Source organism: Phaethon aethereus (assembly GCF_964289735.1).
Source record: "Phaethon aethereus genome assembly, chromosome: 21".
Taxonomy (NCBI): Eukaryota; Metazoa; Chordata; class Aves; order Phaethontiformes; family Phaethontidae; genus Phaethon; species Phaethon aethereus.
In genome coordinates, this window is record NC_138597.1 from 1,342,079 (window position 1) to 1,359,241 (window position 17,163).

At 71.5% G+C, this 17,163-nt stretch overlaps 1 protein-coding gene across 1 annotated transcript in view; it reads left to right on the top strand.

Moving 5' to 3' along the window:
- Nucleotides 1-1,794: 1,794 nt before the first annotated feature.
- HSPG2 (heparan sulfate proteoglycan 2) overlaps nucleotides 1,795-17,163 on the top strand; it is a gene marked incomplete at its 5' end in the record, with an annotated part of 34,873 nt that continues 19,504 nt past the window's right edge. The window contains 34 exon segments of the mRNA XM_082009352.1: nucleotides 1,795-1,854; nucleotides 5,381-5,513; nucleotides 6,283-6,366; nucleotides 6,497-6,562; nucleotides 6,794-6,903; nucleotides 6,993-7,051; nucleotides 7,782-7,942; nucleotides 8,141-8,266; nucleotides 8,347-8,586; nucleotides 8,674-8,793; nucleotides 8,873-9,004; nucleotides 9,520-9,664; nucleotides 10,516-10,664; nucleotides 10,745-10,891; nucleotides 10,956-11,119; nucleotides 11,191-11,367; nucleotides 11,892-12,088; nucleotides 12,165-12,312; nucleotides 12,403-12,530; nucleotides 12,614-12,700; nucleotides 12,780-12,838; nucleotides 12,918-12,985; nucleotides 13,410-13,550; nucleotides 14,803-14,979; nucleotides 15,060-15,239; nucleotides 15,326-15,444; nucleotides 15,536-15,647; nucleotides 15,731-15,844; nucleotides 15,924-16,045; nucleotides 16,125-16,211; nucleotides 16,311-16,360; nucleotides 16,459-16,547; nucleotides 16,658-16,798; nucleotides 16,886-17,077. Of these exon segments, the coding sequence (XP_081865478.1) occupies nucleotides 1,795-1,854; nucleotides 5,381-5,513; nucleotides 6,283-6,366; nucleotides 6,497-6,562; nucleotides 6,794-6,903; nucleotides 6,993-7,051; nucleotides 7,782-7,942; nucleotides 8,141-8,266; nucleotides 8,347-8,586; nucleotides 8,674-8,793; nucleotides 8,873-9,004; nucleotides 9,520-9,664; nucleotides 10,516-10,664; nucleotides 10,745-10,891; nucleotides 10,956-11,119; nucleotides 11,191-11,367; nucleotides 11,892-12,088; nucleotides 12,165-12,312; nucleotides 12,403-12,530; nucleotides 12,614-12,700; nucleotides 12,780-12,838; nucleotides 12,918-12,985; nucleotides 13,410-13,550; nucleotides 14,803-14,979; nucleotides 15,060-15,239; nucleotides 15,326-15,444; nucleotides 15,536-15,647; nucleotides 15,731-15,844; nucleotides 15,924-16,045; nucleotides 16,125-16,211; nucleotides 16,311-16,360; nucleotides 16,459-16,547; nucleotides 16,658-16,798; nucleotides 16,886-17,077 (4,284 nt within the window).

Below are 17,163 nucleotides of genomic sequence, written 5' to 3' on the forward strand. Positions count from 1 at the left end.
CCCCTGTGCCCATATAGAGCCCATACCACTGTCCCTGCTGCCCCCATAGCCCCTATAGCCCCTGTGCCCCTATAGAGCCCATACCCCTGTCCCTGCTGCCACCATAGACCCTACAGGCCCTGTGGCCCTATAGACCCCATACCCCTGTCCCAGCTTCCACCATAGCCCCTATAGCCCCCGTGCCCCTATAGAGCCCATACCCCTGTCCCAGCTGCCCCCATAGCCCCTATAGCCCCTGTGCCCCTATAGAGCCCATACCCCTGTCCCAGCTGCCACCATAGCCCCTATAGCCCCTGTGCCCCTATAGAGCCCATACCCTCTTCCCTGCTACCCCCATAGCCCTTAACGGCCCTGTGCCCCTATAGAGCCCATAACCCTGTCCCTGCTGCCCCCATAGCCCCTACAGGCCCTGTGCCCCTATAGAGCCCATACCTCCCCATAACTAATTCCCCCATAGCCCCTTATAGCTCCTGTGCCCCTAGAGAGCCCATCCCCCCATCCCTGCTGCCCCCACAGTCCCTATAGCCTCTATGCCCCTATAGACCACCCTATCCCTTCTGCCCCTGTAGCCGCTATAGCTCCCCTGTGTCTCCCATACTGCTCCATGCCCGTGGTGTCCCCATGTGACCCTTATGGCCCCAATGGCCCCCATGGACTCAGTGCCCCATATATCCCCCCCTCCTGGACATCATAGCCCCTATAACCCCCTGTGTCCCTCATGGCTCCCATACCCTCTGCGCTCCTGGTGCCCCCCTATAACCCTCTGTGTCCCCCTATAGCCCCTAACCCCCCCAGGATCCCTATAGGCACATGGTACACCCCATGGACCCTATAACACCTGTGCCCTACAGAGCCCCAGTGTCTCTCATGGCCCCCATACTCCATGTCCCTGCTGCCCCCAGACCCCCTATAACCCGCTGTGACCCCATAGCTTCCGTACTCCCCTGTGCCCCCCATAGCATCATGTCCTGGTGCCCCCAAAGCCCCTATAGCCCCCTGTACCCCCTATAGCCCCCATACTGCCCCATGTTCCTGGTGCCCTATGCTCCCTACAACCCCCTGTGCCCCTATAACCCCCATACTGCCCCATGCTCCTGGTGCCCCCAAAGCCCCTATAGCCCCCTGTACCCCCTATAGCCCCCATACTGCCCCATGTTCCTGGTGCCTTCAAAGCCCCTATAGCCCCCCTGTGCCCCCGTGGCCCCCATACTGCCCCATGTGCCTGGAGCCTGTGAGGTCCCACGGGGGCACCTCGGTGTCCCCACGCACCCCCGAGCCCCCGTGGGCACGCATAGAGGTGTCCCCCGTGTCCCCACGCCCCCCCGTCCCTCTGTGGCAGTTCCGCGAGGAGTCCCCCGTGCCCCCCGCGACACCCCCACGCACCCCCGCGGCCCCGTGCAACTTCACAGAGCTGCCACACAGGGTCCCCACGCACCCTCGTGTCTCCGTGCAAGTTCCCAGAGGTGTCCCCACGCACCCCGTGTCCCCGTAAAAGTTCTCAGAGGTGCTCCCCGTTGTCCCCACGCCCACCCGTGTCCCCCCGCAACTCCCCAGCGGTGTCCCCCAGTGTCCCCACGGACTCCCGTGCCCCCCTGCAGGTTCCCAGGGGTGTCCTCACGCCCACCCGTGCCCCCCCGCAACTCCCCAGGGTTGCCCCCCCGCGGCCCCCCCGTGGGCGCGCTCCCGGGCGGCCCCGCCCCGCGCGGATCGGGGAGGGGCGGGGCGGGCGGCGGCGCGGAGCGGCGGGGCCGGAGCGGGGCCGTGGGGCCGGAGCGGGGCCGTGGGGCCGGAGCGATGGGGCGGCCGCGACCGGCGGCGCTGGGCGCCCTCCTGCTGCTCGGAGCCCTCCTCGGAGTGAGTGACCCCCCGTGGGAAGCGGGGTCCCCCGTGGGCGGGGAGGGGAGCGTCCCGACAGGAGTTGGGGGGCCCTAGCGGGGTTGGGGACCCCCCCCGGGGTCTCTTGAAGGAGTTGGGGGTCCCTTGAAGGAGTTGGGGTCCCACCACGGAGCTGGGGCCCCCTAGAGGGGTGGGGGGCCCCCCACGGAGCTGGGACCCGCCCGCGGAGCGGGGATTCCCCCACGGAGTTGGGGTCCCCCCGCGGAGCTGGGGTCCCCTAAAGGAGTTGGGGTCCCTTGAAGGAGTTGGGGTCCCTTCACGGAGTGGGGATGTCCCCGCGGGGTTGGGGTCCCCTAAAGGAGTTGGGGGGCTTGCGATGTGCCCGAAGGGAATTGGGGTGCCCACCCCGTGTCGCGGGGGGGCGTGGGGTCCTCGTCACCCCCCCGTCCCCCAGCGCTCCCCCAGGCCCCGGGGTGGGGGGTCCCCATCATCCCCCAAAGCCACCTATGGGCCTGGGGGGGGTAGAGCTGTGCCCCCCCCCCCCGGACCCCACTGCCCCCCTGGTCCTGGGTGGGGGCCACGTGTAGAGGCGCGTCCCACTTTTGGGGTGCTGCCCCCCCGCCACCCCGCTCCGGCTAAATTTAAAGGGTGACGGGCGACGCCGGGCACCCTAAAAATAGTTCTCCCAAAATTCCTCCGGGGGGGGCAGCGTCTGGGGGGGCCCTGCGGGGTGGGGTGGGGCGTGGGGGGCTGTGGGGGTGTGTAGGGGTGTCCCACCCCGCTGGAGTGCTGTGGGGGAGGGTGTGGGGTGACACTCCTGGGTGCCCCCCCTGGGGGGGGCAGGGTGGGTTTGTGCCACACAAGTGGGTACCCCCAATTTGAGGGGGGGGAGGTGTCCCCAAGCAGGGTAGGGGGGCTGATGGCAATGGGGGGGGGCCCCACTCGTGTCGGAGGGGGAGCGGGGGGGCGGTTTGGGGCTGGGACGCCGCCCAGGGGCTGGGAACAGAGGGGGCCTTGTTGCTCGGGGCCATGCTGGCAGGGCTGCCCCCCCCCCCCCCGTGGGGCTCCCACCCACGTCCCGGACTGAGCGTGGGGGGGTGAGGGTGCCCCACTTTGCCCCCCCAGCCCCATTCCGCTATGGGACGGGGGTGATTTGGGGACACCCCGATGGGGTGGCACCCCGGTATCCCGCCCCCCCCCGGGCTGCTGAGGAATGTGGCCCCTCCCCTCCTTAAAAAAATGCAGGGGGGGCGGGAGGGGCCCATCCACTCCACGCGGGCGTCCGGCGTGGGTGGGGGGCATGGGGGTGCATCCCCGGGCAGCGAAGGGTTAATGGGGGGGGGGAGGGCGCAGCAGGAATGCGCGATAAGATCGCCAGCCCTGGGGGGCAAGGGGGGCGGGGGGGCCCACGCACACGCGTGTGCACGCACCCGCACCCACCCGGGGAGCTCCCGGCACCCTCGTGCTTGCACGCGCGCTCTTGCACGCTTGTGCGTGCTTGTGCGCGCTGGCGCCCGCCTCGCCTGCCCCCCCCCCCCCAACCTCCCCCCACCCCTCCGGGGGGCGCGGGTGGGGCGGGGGGGGCTCCTGTCTCCCGTGGAGGGGACCCTTGAGGACCCCCCAGGGCCCCGCGCGCTCCCGGCGCGCTCCAGCTCTTTCCCATCGCCAAAGATGGCCTGGCCAGGAGCGGCGGGGGGAGGAGGAGGAGGAGGAGGAAGAGCGGGGGGGGGGAGCAGGCCGGGACCCCCGGGGAGGAGGAGGAGGGGTCCGGGGGGGGGAAGCATCTTCTCGCCGTGACCTTGGGGGAACAATAAGCCCGGGGGGGGGGGCTGCTATTAATAACCCCCCCGGTTATTATTCCTGCCGTGCGTCACCTCCTCTTCCTCGCCCGGACGAAGTAAGGGGGGGCGCATCCAGATTTGGGGAGGGGGTCACATCCAGATTTGGGGGGGGGCACATCCAGGTTGGGGAGGGGGGTACTTGAGGCCTCCCCCTGGCCCGAATTTGGGGTGCGAGGGTCCCCTTCGCACGTGGGACAGGGTGCTGCTTCCTCACCCTCCTCTTCCTCGTCCCCCCCGCCCCCCGGTTTTCCCCAGGGTGTGGGGCAGGATTTGGGCCGGCGAGTGGAAAATGTGAGCGGCGGCGGCGGCGGCGGCGTCCGGCCGGGCGCGGTGCCCCGGCGGGGGGAACCCGGGCGTCCGGCTGCGGGGCCGCGGCGCGGGGAGGCTTCCGGTAACGGGAGAGGGGAGCTCGTCCCCTCCCCGGGCACCGCCGGGCCGGGGCGGGCGGCCGCCCTTCCGCCTGCCCGGGATGGGGCCCGCTGCCGCCGGGGCTGAGCACCCGCCCGCTCGGTGCATGTGTGGGGAGGTGGGGGCAGAGACCCCGCACACTCAGTGCATGTGTGGGGAGCAGCAGAGCACCCACACGCTCGGCGCACGTGTGGGGGACCGACGGCGGAGCGCTTACGCGCTCGACGCACATGCGGGGCCGTGGCAGAGCACCCACGCGCTCGGCGCGCGTGCGGCCTCCTCCGTGCCTCAGTTTCCCCCCTCCCCAGCACCCACGGGGTGCCCCCACCCCCAAGCAGAGCCCCTCGGGGTGCCGGGTGCCCCCCCCCCGCGCGCGGGCGAGCGCCCACGTCCCCCCCGTGTCCCCGTGTCCCCCGCCCAGCGCCCGCTTAATCCCCCGGCGCTTGTTTGCACAGCAAAGTGCTGCCCCGACGGATTCCTCGCCGCGGCGGGCGCCGGGGCGGGGGACCCGCCGCTGGCACGGCCACCGGGCGCCGCGCACGCGTGCGGTGACGCGGCGGGCGCGCGCGCCTTGGCGCACACGCGTGGCGGCGCGAAGGCGCGTGCTCCGCGCGACGCCGCGCGCACGTCGCGCGTGCGCCCGCGGCCCCGCGTCGGCGCACGCACGTCGGGGCGCAAAGGCGTGCGCGCAGCCACGTGTCAGCGCGCGCACGCGGCGCCGCGTCGGTGCACGCGGGCAATGGTGGAGATGCGTGCGCGCGGCCACATGCCGCCGCGCACGCGCCTCCCTGTGTCGGTGCACGCGTGTAGTCGTGCAAACACGCGTGCGCAGCCCCACGCTGCTGCGTACACGCAGCCCCGCGTCGGCGCACGCACGTAGCGGCGCAAACGCGTGTGCGCAGCCACGTGTGCGTGCGTACACGCGGCCCCATGTCAGCGCACGCATGTAAACGCGTGTGCGCATCCACGTGTCGCCGCGCACACGCGGCCCCGCGTCGGCGCACGCACGTAGCGGCGCAAACGCGTGCGCGCGGCCCCGCTCGCCCCTCGCGCACGCGCCCCGCTCCGTGTGCCCGCACACGCGTGTGCCCGCCGCCGTGGCGGTGCCGTGGCGGCGCAGGAATGCGGCGGGTGGGCGATGAGCTCATCCCCCCCCCCGCGCCGCGCCGGCCGTGACTCCACCGCGCAGCTATGCAGCCCCGGCCCTGCCAGCACCCACCCGTGTCGTGTGTGTCCCCCCCCCGTGCCGGTGACGTGGCCTGGCACCCAGCGGGGGGGTGACGGGTGTCCCCCAGGTCACCCGCGGCGCTCGCGGCTTGGCCGAGACCTCCTTCCCCGAGGACACGGTGGCCGACCACGTCGCGGGGACGCGGGGACGCCGGTACTACGAACACCTCTCCGACGACGAGGACCTGGTGGCGTCCGGCGGTAAGGTGGCACCGGGTGGGTGGGTGTCACCAGGGGTGGGTGCCACCGTGGGCGGGTGCTACCGTGGGTGCCGCGCGCGCTGTCTCTGTTGCAGATGGGATCTGGTGGCAGCTGGTGGTAAGGTGGCACTGGGTGCCGCGGGTGGGTGGGTGCCACCAGGGGTGGGTGTCACCAGGAGGGTGTGTCGCTGTGGGTGGGTGTCGCCATGAGGGGGTGCTGCCCTGGGTGGGGGTCACCATGGATGGGTGCCAGCGTGGGTGCCACACGCGCTGTCCCCATTGCAGATGGCACCAGGACCTGGTGGCATCAGGCAGTAAGGTGGCACCAGGGGGGTGCCATCATGGGTGGGTGTCACCATGAGTGGGTGCCACCGTGAGTGGGTGCTGATCTGGGAGGGCATCACCATGGATGGGTGCCACCATGGGTGCCACACGCACTGTCCCCATTGCAGATGGCACCAGGACCTGGTGGCATCTGGTGGCGTGGCAGCACTGGGTGTCACGGGTGGGCGGGTGTCGCCATCAGTGGGTGCTACCATGGGTAGGTGCCACTGTGGGTGCGTGCCTCCCTGGGTGGGTGTCACTGTGGATGGGTGCCACCGTGGGTGCCACCAGCGCTGTGCCCATTGCAGATGTCGGTGGTACCCGGCGGCATCTGTCGTAAGGTGCCACCGGCTGTGTGGGTGCCCCCGCGGGTGGGTGCCACCGCGCGTGGGTGCCCCCACGGGTGGGTGCCGCCCTGGGTGCCACCCGCGCTGTCCCCATTGCAGATGGCAGCGGGGAGGACGGCAGCGGCGTCACCTGGCCGCCGGCGAGCTCCACCCACGCACCCGGCGTCGGGTTGGCACCCACCGGTAAGGGGACGCCGTGGGGTGGCTCCGGTGCCCGGGGTGTCACCCGCCTGTCACCGCTCTCAAGCTCTGTCTCCTCTCCATCCTCCTCTTCCTCCTCTTCCTCCTCCTCCTCCTCCTCCTCGGCGGGCAGCGCCCGGGCCCCACCCCGCGCCGGCGGGCATGGTGGTGGCCGAGCCCGAGGACGACCCCCCGCTGAGTAAGTGACACATTTTGGGGGGGCCCCCCCTTTGCTGCACCCCCACTTTTCCCCCCTGTGCTTTATATCGGGGTTGGGGGGCACCCCCTACTATGGGGGGGGGGGTGCCACAGCTGGGGGGGGTCACAGCTGGATGTGGGTCCGAGCTGGATGGGGGGGTCAGAGGGGGTATTTTTGGGGGATGGGGGTGTCACCCCCTCATTTTTGACACCACCCCGCGCCCCCCCCCAGTTTATTTCCGGGCGCTGGTGAACTTCACCCGCAGCATCGAGTACAGCCGGCGGCTGGAGGACCCCGAATCCGAGGAATTTCGGGAGGTTTCCGAGGCCGTGGTGGATACGGTGAGCGGGCGGGGGGGGTGCTGGGGGTGGGGGACACCCAAAGGGACCACCCTGACCCCCCCGTTTTCTGACTCCCCCCCCCCAATCAGCTGGAGTCGGAGTATTACAAGGTGCCCGGGGAGCAGGTGGTCAGCGTGGTCTTCATCAAGTGAGCTGGGGGGGTTTGGGGGGGCTCGGGCGGGTTTCGGGGGGCTGGGGGGCTTGGGGGGGGCTGGGGAGGTTTGGGGGTGCAGGGGAGGTTTGGGGGGCTGGGAGGCTTGGGTTGGTGGGAGGGGGTTTAAGGGTGCTGGAGAGGTTTGAGGGGGCTGTGGGGAATTTGGGGGTGCAGGGGAGGTTTGAGGGGTGCTGGGGAGGTTTTAGGTTCCAGGGGAGTTTTTGGGGGTACAGGGGAGGTTTAGGGGAGCAGGGGGAATTGGGGGGATGCCGAGGATGGGGGAGGCCAGTGGGGAGGTTTGGGGGGGCTATAGGGGGGTTAGGGGTGCAGGGGAGGTCTGGAGGGTGCAGGGCAGGTTTTGGGGGTGCTGGGGAGGTTTTGGGGGTACAGGGGAAGTTTGGGGGCACAGGGGGATTTGGGGGGATGGTGAGGATGGGGGAGGCCAGTGGGGAGGTTTGGGGGGGGTATAGGGGGGTTAGGGGTGCAGGGGAGGTTTGGGGGGTGCAGGGGAGGTTTTAGGGGGCAGGGGAGTTTTTGGGGGTTCAAGGGAGGTTGGGGGGTGCAGGGGAGGTTGGAGGGTGCGGGGGAAATGCGGGGGTACAGACACATCCAGGGCGTCCAGCGGGAAGATTTGGGGGTGCAGAGGAAGCTCGGCGGGCTGCGGTAGGGAGATTTTGGGGTGCTGACCTCCACCCCCCTCCCCAATTCCCCCCTCCCGCCCCAGAGAGCTGGAGGGCGACGTCTTCGTGGAGCTGGACGTGGGCTCGGAGGGGAACGGGGACGAGGCGCAGCTGGGGGGGGTCCTGCGGGACCTGCTGGCCGCCGGCTCCATCGCCTCCTTCCTCACCTCCCCCCGCGGCTTCCAGTTCCGGCGCCTGGGGGCCGGTGAGCGCGGGGGGGCCGGGGGGGGCGGGGGGGGGGGGTCAGAGCCCCCCGTCTTACCCCGCAGCCCCTCACGTCACCCGCTCCCACGTACCGGTGGGGCTCGACCCCCCCCTCCCACCAGCAAATTTCTGGTGGGTGGATATTGGAGGGGGGGGTGTCGCCCTGACTGTGTGCCCCCCCCCCCCCGCCCCAAACCAGTGACCCCCCACCCACGCGCCTGCACCCCCCTGGAGTTCACCTGCGGCAGCGGCGAATGCGTCGCCGGCGAATACCGCTGCGACCGCCGGCCCGATTGCCGCGACGCCTCCGATGAGGACGGCTGCGGTGAGACCCCCGCCCCGTAAACACACCCCCCCCCCCCCGCACCCCCATTCCCCCCCCCATAACCCCCCGCATCCCCGCAGACCCCCCGACGCGGATGCCCCCCACCACCGCCCGCCCCGCCACCACCCGTCCGGTGAGCACCGTCACCGCCGCCGCCACCCCCCCGCCGCGCCGCCCGCTCACCCCGCGTCCCCCCAAACCGCCGGCGGGCGGGTGCCGAGCGGGCGAAGCCGCCTGCGCCGACGGGCGCTGCGTCCCCCGCGATTACCTCTGCGACGGCGAGCCCGACTGCGCCGACGGCAGCGACGAGGAAGCTTGCGGTGAGTTTGCGGTGACGCAGCGACGGTTCGGGGGGGGAGGGGGGAGTGTCACCCTATGGGTGCTGAGCCCCCCGCCCCATCACCCAGGCACCCCCTCGCCCTGCGAACCCAACGAATTCAAGTGCCGCAACGGGCACTGCGCCCTCAAGCTCTGGCGTTGCGACGGCGAGAACGATTGCGGGGACGGCTCCGACGAGACCGATTGCCGTGAGTACGGTCGGGCTGGGGACCCGCGCGGTGGTGACGCGGTCCCGGTTGACGCGCGTCACCACCGTCACCCCTGCAGCCACCAAGGCGCCCGGCGCGGCGTGCGGGCCGGCGGAGTTTCGGTGCGTGGCGAGCGGGAGCTGCATCCGTGCCAGCTACCAGTGCGACCGGGAGCCTGACTGTCCCGACCGCTCCGATGAGGTCGGCTGCGGTGAGTGACATCGGAGGGACACGTTGGCCAGAGGAGGGGACACCTTTGCCAGGCCTGGGGACGTGGTGCCCGGTTGGGGACCCAGTGGTGTGGCGGCGTGCCGGGGACGCTGCGCCCGAGCTGTGCCGGGGACACGGTGCCGTGGCAGCGGGCTGGGGACGCGGCACCCAGGGACCCCATGCCGTGGCACCGGGCAGGGGACACTGTGCCCGGGGACCCTGTGCCATGGTACCGGGCTGGGGATGCTGTGGTGGGGACACTGTGCCCAATCCGTGCCGTGCTGGGGAGCCTCTGTCATGGCACTGTGCTGGCTACGGTGCTGGGGACCCTGCACCCGAGCAGTGCCGCGGTGGGACCCCTGGGCCATGGTGCGGTGCCGAGCACCACACCGGGGACCCTGTCCCTAAGCTGGGCTGGGGACACGGTGCTGGTGGCCCGTCCCGGCGGTGCCGCGGCGGGACCCCTGGGCCACGGGCGCGCGGGGCGGGCGGGTGCTGATGGGGGGCTGCGGGCAGTGCCCCCGCAGGTGGTGACGCTGCCGCGGGAGGCGGTGCGGGCGGTGCCGGGGCAGACGGTCACCTTCACCTGCGTGGCCACCGGCGTCCCCACCCCCATCATCACCTGGCGCCTCAACTGGGGCCACACCCCCAGCAGCCACAGGTGGGCGGGGCCTGCGTGGGCGTGGTCCGTGGGTGGGGCCTAAGAGGGCGTGGTCTAAGTGGTTCTCCGGTGCCGGGGAGCTGGCCATGGGGGGCCGGGGGAGGGGCTGGGAGAAAGGGGGTGGGGCTTATCACCGGGGAGGGGCTTGTGCTTGGGGTGTGACCTGCGGTGGGAGGGGCTTGCACGGGGCGGGGCCTGTGGAGGGCGGGGCTTCTGCTTGGAGCAGATTTGGCAGTGGGGGCTTGGGGCGGTGCCTGTAATGGTAGGAGGGGCTTGTGCTGGGGAGGAGCTTGCATTTTGGGGAGGGGTCTGTGGTGGTGGGAGGGGCTTGTGGCAGGCGGGGCTGTGGGGGGGCTTGCGCCAGGAGAGAGCCCTGTAGTGGGAGGGGCTTGCACTTGGGGGCGGTGACCTGTGCAGGTAGGCGGGGCTTTCAGGGCAGGACTCCCAGCAAGGGGGCGGAGTCAACAGCCAGCAGGGGCTGCACACATGGGGGAGAGGCTGCATGGTGGGCGGGGCTTCTCCTGGTGGGTGGGGCTTGCACGAAGGGGCAGGGCATGCGATTGGGGCGGGGCCTGGGCATGCAGTGTTCCTGTGCTCTCCTCCTGGTGCTGGGTGCTGGGGCGCCCGGGGTGCCGGCTGCGCCAGGGGTGCCGGGTGCTGGGAGCACTGGGGGTGCTGGGTGCTGGGGGCACTGCGGGTGCTGGCTGTGCTGGGGGTGTTGGGTGTGCCGGGGGTGCTGGGGGCACTGGGGGTGCTGGGTGCCAGGTGCTGGGGGCCCTGGGGGCACTGGGTGCCGGCTGTGCCGGGGGTGCCGGGTGCCGGGCATGCCGGGTGCCAAGCGTGCCGCGCAGGGTGTCGATCGTGAGCGAGGCCGGGCAGGGCACGCTGACCATCCGCGACGTGAAAGAAGCCGACCAAGGTGCCTACACCTGCGAGGCCATCAACACCCTCGGCATGGTCTTCGGCATCCCCGACAGCATCCTCACCGTCACCCGCCCCGGTAAGCGTCCCCCCGCCCTCCCCACCCCATCCCGCCCCCTGCCCCCCCCCCGTGGCGCCATCACCCACCGTCTCCCGCAGGGCCGTGCCCCGAGGGCCACTTCCAGGTGACGGGGACATCCCGCTGCCTGCCCTGCTTCTGCTTCGGCGTCGCCACCGCCTGCCGCGCCACCGCCCGGCACCGCCACCGCCTCCACCTCCGCTTCGACCGCCCCGACGACTTCAAGGGTGAGTGGCGGGGACGAGGGGCAGGGGACAAGGGACGCGCCAGGGCCTGAGTGTTTCTCCGCAGGCGTCAACGTGACGGTGCCGGCGGCACCGTCCCCGCCGGCGCTCTCGGCCACCCAGCTCCACGTGGATGTGAGCACCGAGGAATTCCAGCTCCTGGATCTGTCCCGACGATTCCTGGCCCTCGACGCTTTCTGGGCGCTGCCCGACACCTTCCTTGGGGACAAGGTGACACCGGGGTGAGGACAGGGCTGGGGACGCCGGCGGCACGGCCGCTGACGGCCCATTGACGCTGCCAGGTGGATGCCTACGGGGGAGCGCTGAGTTACGGGGTGCGGTACCGGCTGGGGCGGGGCCCCCCCGAGCCCACCGCCCACCCCGACGTGGTGCTGCGGGGCCACGGGCGGCAGCTGCGGGCGCGCGCCGGGGCCACCCAGCCCGACGTCCTCAACCGGCGGCACGTGCCCTTCACCGAGGTGGGTGGGAGCCGGGCAGGGGGTTGGCGGTGGTGGTGGGGTGACGCTGGTGGTGGTGGGTGACGCTGGTGGTGGTGGGTGATGCCGGTGCTGGTGGGGTGACACCGGCGGCGATGGGTGACACCGGCGGTGATGGGTGACGCCGGTGGTGGTGGGTGACGCTGGTGGTGGTAGGGTGATGCTGGTGGTGGTGAGGTGACGCCGGCGGTGGTGGGGTGACACCGGTGGTGGTGGGTGACGCTGGTGGTGGTGGGTGACGCCGGTGGTGGTGGGGTGATGCTGGCGGTGGTGGGGTGATGCTGGCGGTGGTGAGGTGACGCCGGCGGTGGTGGGGTGATGCTGGCGGTGGTGGGGTGATGCTGGCAGTGGTGGGTGATGCCAGCGGTGGTGGGGTGATGCCGGCGGTGATGGATGAGCGATGCTGGTGGTGGTGGGCGGGCGATGCCAGTGATGAGCGAATGATGCTGACGATGGGCGGGTGATGCCGATGACGGTGGGTGACGCCGGTGTCACCGTGCCGGCAGGACCACTGGGAGGATGAGGAGGGTGCCCTGGTGAGCCGGGAGCTGCTGCTGCTGGTGCTGCAGGGGCTGGAGGGCGTCTTCGTCCGGGCGGTCTACGACGGGCGCATGGCCAGCGTGGGGCTCAGCGACGTGGCCATGGACGTCACCAGCCCCGGCGACACCGGCCTGGGGCCAGCCGGGGACGTCGAGGAGTGCAGGTGACCGCCGGTAGCGAGGCCGCGGGCTCGGTGCCGCCGCCGCCGCGCCGCCGCCGTCACGCCGCTGTGCCCCCAGGTGCCCCGTGGGCTACGCCGGGCTGTCGTGCCAGCGATGTGCCGCCCGCTTCGAGCGGGTGACGAGGGGACCCTACCTGGGGACCTGCTCCGGTTGCGGCTGCCACGGTCACTCCAGCACCTGCGACCCCGTTTTCGGGCACTGCCTGGTAAGGAGCAGGGGGGGACGAGGGGACGGGGACGCGGCGCGGTGTCACACCCCCCCCCCGTGCCACGTGTCGCGCGTCCCCCCCTCCCAGAACTGCCAGCACAACACGGAGGGTCCCCAGTGCGAGAAGTGCAAACCCGGCTTCTTCGGCGACGCCACCAAGGGCACGGCCACCGCCTGCCACCCGTGTCCCTGTCCCTACACCGAGCCGGCTCGCAGGTGGGTGCCAACCCCAGGGACACCCCCCCCCCCCCCCCCGAAATGTCACTGCCCCGCGGTGTCCCCGTCATCGTCACCCGCAGGTTTTCGGAGTCGTGCTTTTTGGACACGGACGGCCAAGCCACCTGCGACGCCTGCGCACCCGGTTACGCCGGCCGCCGCTGCGAGAGGTGGGTGGGGGGGTCCCTATAACCCCCCCCCGCCCCCCCGCCGCCCCGAGACCCCCCACCCATCACCCCGTCCCCACAGGTGCGCCCCGGGCTACGAGGGAGACCCCATCCAGCCGGGTGGCAAGTGCACCCCGATCGGTGAGTGGGGGGTGCTGGTTGCGGGGCGCGGCCCCCCCCACCCGTGGGTGCCCCCCGGCCTCACCCTCGCTGCCCGCAGGCCAGGAGCTCGTCAAGTGCGACGCCCGCGGGGGCAAGGACGCGGCCGGTGGCACGTGCCGCTGCAAGGTGCGGGCAGGGCGCCGGGGGCGGGGGGGCTGGGTGCTCCCGTCCCCCCCAGCACCCGCTCCGATCCCCAAGGCACCCCCTGCGACCCCCTCGTGGCACCCAGTCCGATCCCTGGGGCACCCAGTCCGTCCCCTCCCCCAGCACGCCTTCCAACCCCCCCCCCCCCGGCACCCAGTCCCACCCCCCCACGGCACCCAGTCCTGTCCCCCCCCCAGCACCCATTCCACCCCCGCCCCATAGCACCCACGCCAGCCCCCCAGCACCCAGTGCCGTCCCCCCGCCCCCATTTCCACTCCCCAGCAGAGCCCCCCGCCCCACAGCACCCCCCCCCCCCCCCATTCCCCAATCCCCCACCTGGTCCGATCCGGCCCCCCCGCACCCCCCCGCCTATGGCACCCCCACCCACGGCACCCACCCCTCGCAGCCCAACGTGCGGGGACGGCTCTGCGACACCTGCGCCACCGGCACCTTCCACCTGAGCGCGGCCAACCCCGAGGGCTGCCTGCAGTGCTTCTGCATGGGCGTCTCGCGGCACTGCGCCAGCTCCGCCTGGAGCCGCCACCAGGTACCCCCGCCGGGCCGCGCCGGGCCGCTTGGTGCCGCGCCGCGCCGCGCCACGGAGCGCCGTGCCACGCCGGGCCGCGCCGTTATACGCCGCGTTACGACACGCCGTGCGGCACCGTGCCGCGTCTTGCCATGCCGTGCCGTGCCATTATTTGCCGTGTTATGGCATGCTGTGCCGTGTTGTGCCGTGCCATGCGATGTTGTGCCATGTCTCGCCTTGCCATGCCTTGTCTTGCCATGCCGTACCGTGCTGTGCCATGTTGTGCCGTGCCATGCCGTTATACACCGTGTTATGGCATGCCGTGCCATGTTGTGCCATGCTATGCGATGTCGTGCCATGTCTTGGCATGCTGTGCCTTGCCGTGCCGTGTCTTGCAGTGTCTTGCCTTTTCTTGCCATAATAAGCCATGCCGTACCACGCCATGCCATGTTGTGCCGTGCCATGCCATGTTGTGCCATGTTATGGCATGCCGTGCCATGTTGTGCCATGCTATGCAATGTCGTGCCATGTCTTGTTGTGCCATGTCTTGCCATGCCGTGTCTTGCCATGTCGTGCCATGCTGTGCCATTATAATGCCATTGCTGACCCATGCCGTGCCATTTTGTGCCATGCCATGCCATTACGTGCCATGTTATGGCATGCCGTGCCATGTTGTCCCATTTTATGCGATGTTGTGCCATGTCTTGCCATGCCAGGCTGTGCCACGCTGTGCCATGTTCTGCCATGCCAGTATTTGCCATGTTATGACGTACCATGCCATGTTGTGCCATGCTACGAAATGTGCCGTGCCTTGCCATGCCATGCCTTGCCGTGTCTTGCCTTTTCTTGCCATGTCGTGCTATGCTGTGCCATGCCATGCCATGTTGTGCCATGCCATGCCATTACACGCCGTGTTATGGCATGCCGTGCCATGTTGTGCCACACTATGCAATGTTGTGCCATGTCTTGCCATGCCGTGACGTGCCATGCTGTGCCATGCTGTCCCATGCCGTGCCATGTTGTGCCACATAGTGCTATGTCATGCCGTGCCATGCCACGTTGTGCTGTGCCATGTCGTGTAGCGCCGTGCCCTGCACTGCCACGTTGTGCCGTGTCACGCCATGCTGTGCCGTAGAGTGCCTTGCCATGCCATGTATTGTCATGCCGTGCCGTGTTGTGCCACGCTGTAACATGCCACGCCGCGTAGCGCCATGTTGTGCCATGCCTTGCTGTGCCGGGCCGACCGCCGAGTCCCTTCCCGCTCCCTTCCCAGGTCATCCTCACCGCCGAGGAGACGCCGCCACTGAGCCTGGCCAACCTGGCCGGCACGCAGACGGTGGGCGACGGCGCCCGCTTCTCCTCCCCGCGGGAGCTGCTCTTCGCCGCCTTCCAGGCGCTGCCCCGCGACGTCTACTACTGGGTGCTGCCCGCGCCCTTCACCGGGGACAAGGTGCCAGCGCCGGGGCCGGCTGGGGGACGAGGTGGACGTCCCCCGGGCCAGGCTGAGCCTCCCCGCCTCGCGCCCCGCAGGTGACATCGTACGGCGGCGAGCTGCGGTACACGGTGACGCACCGGGCGCCGGCGGGCGCCCAGCCTTTGCCGCGCCAGCCCGACGTCCTGCTGCAGGGCAACGGCATCCTCCTGGAGCACTTCTCCGACGCCGAGCCCCCCGCCGGCGTCCCCACCGCCGTCACCGTGCCCTTCCGCGAGGTGAGGACCGGCGGGTGTGCGTCCCCCTCCCCGACCCCGCGACGGGGCTGGGGACACGGCCGTCACCCCCGGGGCTGCGCCCGCAGCGTGCCTGGCGCCGGGCGGACGGGCGCGACGCCACCCGCGAGCACCTCCTGATGGCTTTGGCCGACGTCGACCTCTTCATGGTCCGGGCGTCCTACTCGGATCAACCGGCGGAGAGCAGGTACGAGGACGGGGACGGTGGGGACGGGGACGGTGGGGACGTGGGGACGCGGGCGGGCAGGGCGGCGGGGACGTGCCCTCTCGCCCCGCAGACTGGCCGACGTCAGCCTGGACGTGGCGGTGCCCCACGCCACCGGCCGCCCGCCGGCGCTGGAGGTGGAGGATTGTGCCTGCCCGGCCGGTTACCGCGGTGCCTCCTGCCAGGTGAGACCCCCAGAGTCCCCTCAGCCGGCCCGGGGGACGCCGAGCGGTGGCCCACCCTGCACGTCCCCGTGTCCCCTCCGCAGGACTGTGACACCGGCTACACCCGCAGCACCGCCGGGCTCTACCTGGGCACCTGCGAGCCGTGCCAATGCCACGGCCACGCCGGCGACTGCCACCCCGAGACCGGCGTCTGCCAGGTGAGCTGGGGACAGCGAGGGGACACCCCCGGCACCCCCACGACGGTGCCACCGACGCCGTCACCCCCCTCCTTTGCAGGGCTGCCGGGACCACACGGAGGGTGCCCAGTGTGACAAGTGCCAACCCGGCTACTACGGCGATGCCACCCGCGGCACCCCGGGCGACTGCCGGCCCTGTCCCTGCCACGGACCCGACACCCAGTAGGTGCCACCCCCCCCGGCCCCCTTCGTCGCTGGGGACGCCGGCGGGGGCTCAGCCGTCCCCTTGTCCCCCCCGCAGGGTGACCAAGAGCTGCTTCGAGGACGGGGACGGGCAGCCCACCTGCAGCGCCTGCGCCCCGGGACACAGCGGGCGCCTCTGCGAGAGGTGCCGGGGGACCCCGGGGTGGGGGGGTGGGGCGGCGATTTTTGGGGTGTGACCCCCCTTCATTGGCTTTTTTCGCTCCCCCCCCCCCCCACCCCGTAGGTGCTCGCCCAGGTACGTGGGGGACCCGCTGCGGGGAGAGCCGTGCCGAGGTGAGCGACGCGGGGAGGGGGCGAGGCGGCGGCCCCCGCGGCGGCGCCGAGGGGGGGTCGTGCCTGACCGCTGTGCGTGTGTGTGTCCCCCCCCCCAGAGCCGGGCGTCCCCGGCGGGCAGTGCCAGTGCGACCCGCGCGGCAGCACCGGCGAGGGCTGCGACGCCGCCGGCCGGTGCCGGTGCAAGGTGAGCCCCGGTCCCTGCCCCCCACCCCCCGCCGCCCCGTCGCGTCCCCAAGCGACGAACGGGGCGACGTCACCCGCCTTGTGTCCGTGTGTGTGTCCCCTCTCGCCAAGGCCAACGCGGAGGGTCCCCGCTGTGCCGCCTGCCGTCCCCACCATTTCCACCTGAGCGCCGGCGAGCCGGCCGGCTGCCTGCCCTGCTTCTGCATGGGCATCGTCCAGCACTGCGCCAGCGCCGCCGCCGCCCGCGGCACCGTGAGCCTCCCCCCCGCGCCCCCGGGGCGTCCCCCCGCGTCCCCCCGCGTCCCCCGACCCCGCTCACCCCGCATCCCCGTCCCGCAGGTCCGGACGCCCTTCGCTCCCGGGAATTCCCAGGGGTTCGCCTTGGTCAACCGGCAGCGCAGCACCCGGGTGGGCGCCGGCTTCGGCGTGGAGACGGGCACCCCCCAGCCCCGCTTGACCTACGACCGTTTCGGGGAGCTGCCCCCCGACTCCTACTACTGGCAGCTGCCGCCCCCCTACCAGGGGGACAAGGTGAAGGGGGGTGGCCCCCCGCCCCGGGGTCGGGGGCACCCGCGGGACCACCCAGCCCGCCGGTGCCTGCACCCGCTCCCCGTGGG